Source organism: Morone saxatilis, unplaced genomic scaffold (assembly GCF_004916995.1).
Source record: "Morone saxatilis isolate NCDOM2014 unplaced genomic scaffold, NCSU_SB_2.0 Contig8, whole genome shotgun sequence".
NCBI classification, from domain to species: Eukaryota; Metazoa; Chordata; class Actinopteri; family Moronidae; genus Morone; species Morone saxatilis.
Window position 1 is genome coordinate 27587936 of NW_023340257.1, and position 4916 is coordinate 27592851.

Below are 4916 nucleotides of genomic sequence, written 5' to 3' on the forward strand. Positions count from 1 at the left end.
TAAGATTTGGCCACCTGTCGGATGCATACTCCAAACTAATTGTGGGGAGCATATCAGCAGAACGTTCGTAAGAAACAAGGACATGCATAGTCCCTCTTGTAAGACTTCCTTTACACTGTAAAACCAGTTCATTTAACTCAAAAATTGTTGAAACTGATTACAGTTACTGATTAGAGTCTTTTGATTTAGCAGCTTTTTTTAAGTGGCACTAACTTACAGAAACATTCTTGAGTAATATTTTGTTTTCACAGTACAAAGAAAATAAGTTATTGTCACTTAAAATTACTAAAGCTACTTAATCAAGAATGTTTGTTTTTTTACTTACAAAATGTAGTTAGTTTTACTTAGAAATGTTGATGTAATTAGTTTCAACAATTTGTTTCAATTAAATGAACTTTTCTGGTTTTACAGTGTATAAAATAAAGAAAAATGAGCACAAAACAAATTAACTCTGATCCAGAAGTTGCTAAAAGAAAAAAGAAATAACTTAAAATCAATAGTAATGTATTTATTGATATATTTTGGGCAGAGACGTTAAAAATACTGTTAAATTTAAACTCTTTAAAAAGTTATTTAACAAATCTTTGCCTAATCTTTGTTAAATAACTTTGTTCCAGACTCAAAAATATGCATTACACATGTTTAAGAAGCCTTTTTCTTGTCATTGGTCCACAATCCACTTAACCCTGAACTCGCCCTTTAATCTCCAACCCTCCGCTCACTGACTCAATGAGGGGAAATTCCTCAACACTCGAAAGTTATAATCATTTACACCCCGAGGTTAAAATGAAACCCACACCTTTCTGGATGAGTAAAGGAGCCTTTGTATCGGCTATAAATCCAGATGTTTGCTGGAGTGACAGCTGATAAAAAAGCCCATTAAAACATCATCAGAGCATCTTTACGAGCGAGAGCAGAGTCGTGATACGTATTACACGGAGCTGCTAATGAGAGGAAGGTTTTTAAACTGCTTGACTCATTTTATTGTAGGATCGAGGATGAATGTGTACTTACTAAGCTGTGTGATTAAAATTAATGGATCATAAAACCGCTTCAGAAAACGCCTCGGCAAAGAGAAGAGCGGGAAAAAACAAGCTGGTGTGGAGAGTTTAGATATTAAATAATAAACTGTAATGTGATGAAAATGAAGTTACAAAATCTCAAAAACATACATTTCAAAATGAACATTAACACTTAACATCACTGAAGATATTTGATCAAGAATGTTTTTGAACTTACAAAATTCTGTTAGTTTTACTTTGAATTTACCTTTTTGAGTTAAAATAACAGTTTCATTTAATTTTCTTAACAGAAATTAACATAATGCTTTTTTCGGCCGACTGTGGATATTTTTATAGTACGTCTAAAAATCAAGAAGCCTTCGCGACCCCCTGTAAAGCTTTGCTGACCTGTAGTGGGGGTCCCGAACCCCAGGTTGGGAACCGTTGCTCTAAACCATTAAAGAATTTGATTGAGGGAGTTTCTGTTCTTTACAGAGAGGTTTCCAAAAGCACAACACCAGAGAAAAAGATGAAACTGATTCAGTGAAAGTGCGATAAAACCTCAAACAAGCGCTGGAGCCTCGGCTTCACAAATACTCATTAAACCATCTGGAGGTCTCGTACTGTAAGCGAATTCTTCCAACCTCCTGTGTTCATAATGTAAATGATTTGTTGATTGCATGGATTGGTTCATCTGGGACTGTGTGATGCAATAACTGGACTGTGTTTATAGTTCTGGACCAGTCATTATTTTCCTGATGTGAAATTAATGAAACCCATAAAACCCTCCACTGATCCCACATAGAGCTACAAGTTGGTAAGTGTTACTGTTTATTGAGGATATGCTGACTGCACTGACCACAGTCTTGGATGTAAAAGGAAGAACGAGACAGAGAGAGAGTTACGTAACAAACTTACTTGCCTGGAAAATGACACAAATGTCAGAGTCAGTTTCTCTTCTGCTTTCTTACTTTAGTGTCACACCTAGAAACCGTACAGGTGGCTCCGCTCAGACCAGTTGCCCTCTGTTAAATCAGTGTGCAAACATGCAGCTTACTTTCACTGGAAAACATTTGTAAAGAACAATGAGACCGCTGCTGCTTGACTCCAGCGAAGAGGAGGAGGAGGAGGAGGAGGAGGAGGGAGGAGGAGGAGGATGTTAAGTCAGTCCGAGGTGCTGTATGACACTAAACATTCACTCTAAAAGAAATTGTTTAAAACTAATATTCCAGCAGTGGAGCACCAAAAACATACAGTAAAATAACACAAAGTGACTCTTAAAATACACTAATTTTCTAGAATTAAAATACAGTTTTTGGCTTTAATTTTACATATAATCTTTTGTCTTTTTTATGTTTAATTAAAGATATGTATACTGTAAAACCAATGCAATGAGCTAAAACTACTGGTGAACTCTGCTATAATACAAATATTTAGGCTTACATTTACAGCAAAGTGCTGTTATTATTGGATTTTTCTTATTTTAATGTGAATGTTAAAAGTTATAGAACTGTAATAAAAGTCATTATCTGTGAAATGACAGTTAATTATTGCTGTTTACACTGCATAAAAACTGTATTTGGCAGTTTACCAATGCTTATACACTGATAAACAACCATTTATTTTGTGTTGTGAAAACTTCCATAACTATACAAAATATCGGTCAGTTAACAAACATATACATTACACAACAAATACTTGTTACTTTTCTTTCTTTCGTTCTTTTTTTTACATGCAGAAAGTGCTTGTATAATCCTGTAATAATGATGAAAATTATTATTATTATTATTATTAAAATTAACCGGCAGTTATATTTCCATTAGAAAGTTGTGGTCTTCTGTTATGTGATGATAAGATCTCCGCTGCACGACTGAAAACACATGCAACAGCGATTTCCTCAGTCTTTGTGGTCTTTAAACTGCTTTTAAATTCCTCTTTTCAAAACCGAGCTTCTTTGTGTTTCCAGAAGGTTCCAGTTCTGGCCAGCCGGGCCTTCAGCAGCTCTGCCAGGCAGCTGAAGAACAAAGTCCCCGAGGCCCAGAAACTCTTCCAGGTAAAGAAGAAAACTGCTCAGAGCGTGTTGTGTTCACTGTCTTTCTGGATTGATTAAACTTAAAATTCGGAGAAAATAAATTTCTGAAGTCAACGCAAAACACTTGCGTAAACCACCTAAAGCACAATGTTAGCACTGGAGTCAGCGACAGGCTGAACGTCTGATTTAAAGACTTATTATTTTATTGGGCTCACAGGCTGATGACATATTGCAAGACATTTAGTAGTCGATATCACTGCCGGGAAAATTTGATCCCAAAAAACAAAAGAAAACAATGAACTCCTTTATAATAACCTTTTCTAATAGAAGTTTTCTTATTTACTAAATCCACGACTTAACACACAAACCTCCGTCTGTTTTTGTCGTTTCTTTCACTTCTTCTCTTCCTCTAGCTCCCTTTGTTGACCTTCAGCTGTATGTTTGATAAAGTCAGAAAGATAAATTCTCACATTATTTGTCTAACTTACAACACAATCATTTAAAATTAAACAAAAGCAGAGTTTAGAGGTTTGCTTGGAAGCTGTCGCCCACACTAGATAAAATGCTACGGTACAGTCGTCATTGTTGCATGTGGCCGGAGATTCTTCTTCGCAACTCCGGATGAACAACAAGATTTGGAGGCTGTTATGCAAGAACTTAACATATGGGCGATACATGTTTTCCACATCTGTCAGTCTGTAACTGAACGCAGAACAACAACAAAGTCGTGGGAATTCAGCGCTTTGGAGGCGTCATTAATCAGAGACAGAATCGACAGAAGAGCAACATTTCTCTGGAAGAGAAAATGTAATATGCAGGTGAGACAACAGGTGCTCACATTCATTGTGTTAGAGAGAAAGGTAAAGCTGATATCAGGCCTGTGTATAACACAGGATAACACAGTACCAAAAGTACAGCCCTCCAAAAAGCTGTCCTGCTGAAGGGGTTAAGTGAAAGAGGAGCTCTGCAGGATGGAGACAAAGCTGACCAAAGAACTGATGATCCTACTGAATGAGTGAATCCTATTGTCTGTATCCACAAGATTTCAATTCTGCAATAAAAACAGAATATCTATCAGCTTCCAACTGAGGATGAAATCACATCCAAATAAGCAAATGCCAAATATTTCTCAGTCATTGATGCTAGTTCTGCTTTCCAAAATTCTAGATTCTTATGGCTTCCGTTTGGGATGAACTATGCAGGAGGTGTTTGAAGGACTGGGTGGAAATGAGCATTGATGACATCAGGGTGTGGGGTGACATGAGAGAAGCGACAATGGGCCCTCAGTTCAGCTCAGATGTGTTCAAGATATCCTCAAAAGAGTGGGGATTTCACCTCCAGCCCACATCATGCACCGTCCAATGGATCGGCAGAGAGAGCAGTTCAAACTGTCAAACTCATGCAGAGAGAGGAGACCACATTCTCTCCTTACTGAACCTCAGGAACACACTGTTAGATGATGTAGTGATAACAAGTCAAACAAAAAGCTTTATGATCATGGAGCAAAACTGCCAGAGAAGCTCTTTACTGGAGACTGAGGCCCGAAGGAACCTGGACCGGTCTACAGCGAAACAGAAAGAGAGCTGACACGGAGACCTTTGTGTTTCTGTGGAACAGTCAAACATCCAGTTGGAGAATAAGGCTAAAAAGAAGAGTTGACTCAGTGTTTGTAAAAGGTACCAAAAGAAGAAAAGTTATACTTTTGTTCCCCTGAAAGCGGATTATACACTAATCAAAATATTCATATAAATATTATATCACACTTCTGACAATCAATCCTCCTCAGTGTCACATCTTTAATATCCTGTTATACTATGAGCCAGAGACGCTCGGAACAACTCTAGAACATCTGCAGGGTTGGAAGGAAGATAGATAGATAGATA

General features: G+C 37.2%; 1 protein-coding gene across 1 annotated transcript in view; it reads left to right on the top strand.

Moving 5' to 3' along the window:
• LOC118341731 (cytochrome c oxidase subunit 7A2, mitochondrial) overlaps nucleotides 1-4916 on the top strand; it is a 9038-nt gene that overhangs the window by 1896 nt on the left and 2226 nt on the right. The window contains exon 2 of the mRNA XM_035680065.1: nucleotides 2968-3054. Within this exon, the coding sequence (XP_035535958.1) occupies nucleotides 2968-3054 (87 nt within the window). The remainder of the gene's footprint in view (nucleotides 1-2967; nucleotides 3055-4916) is intronic.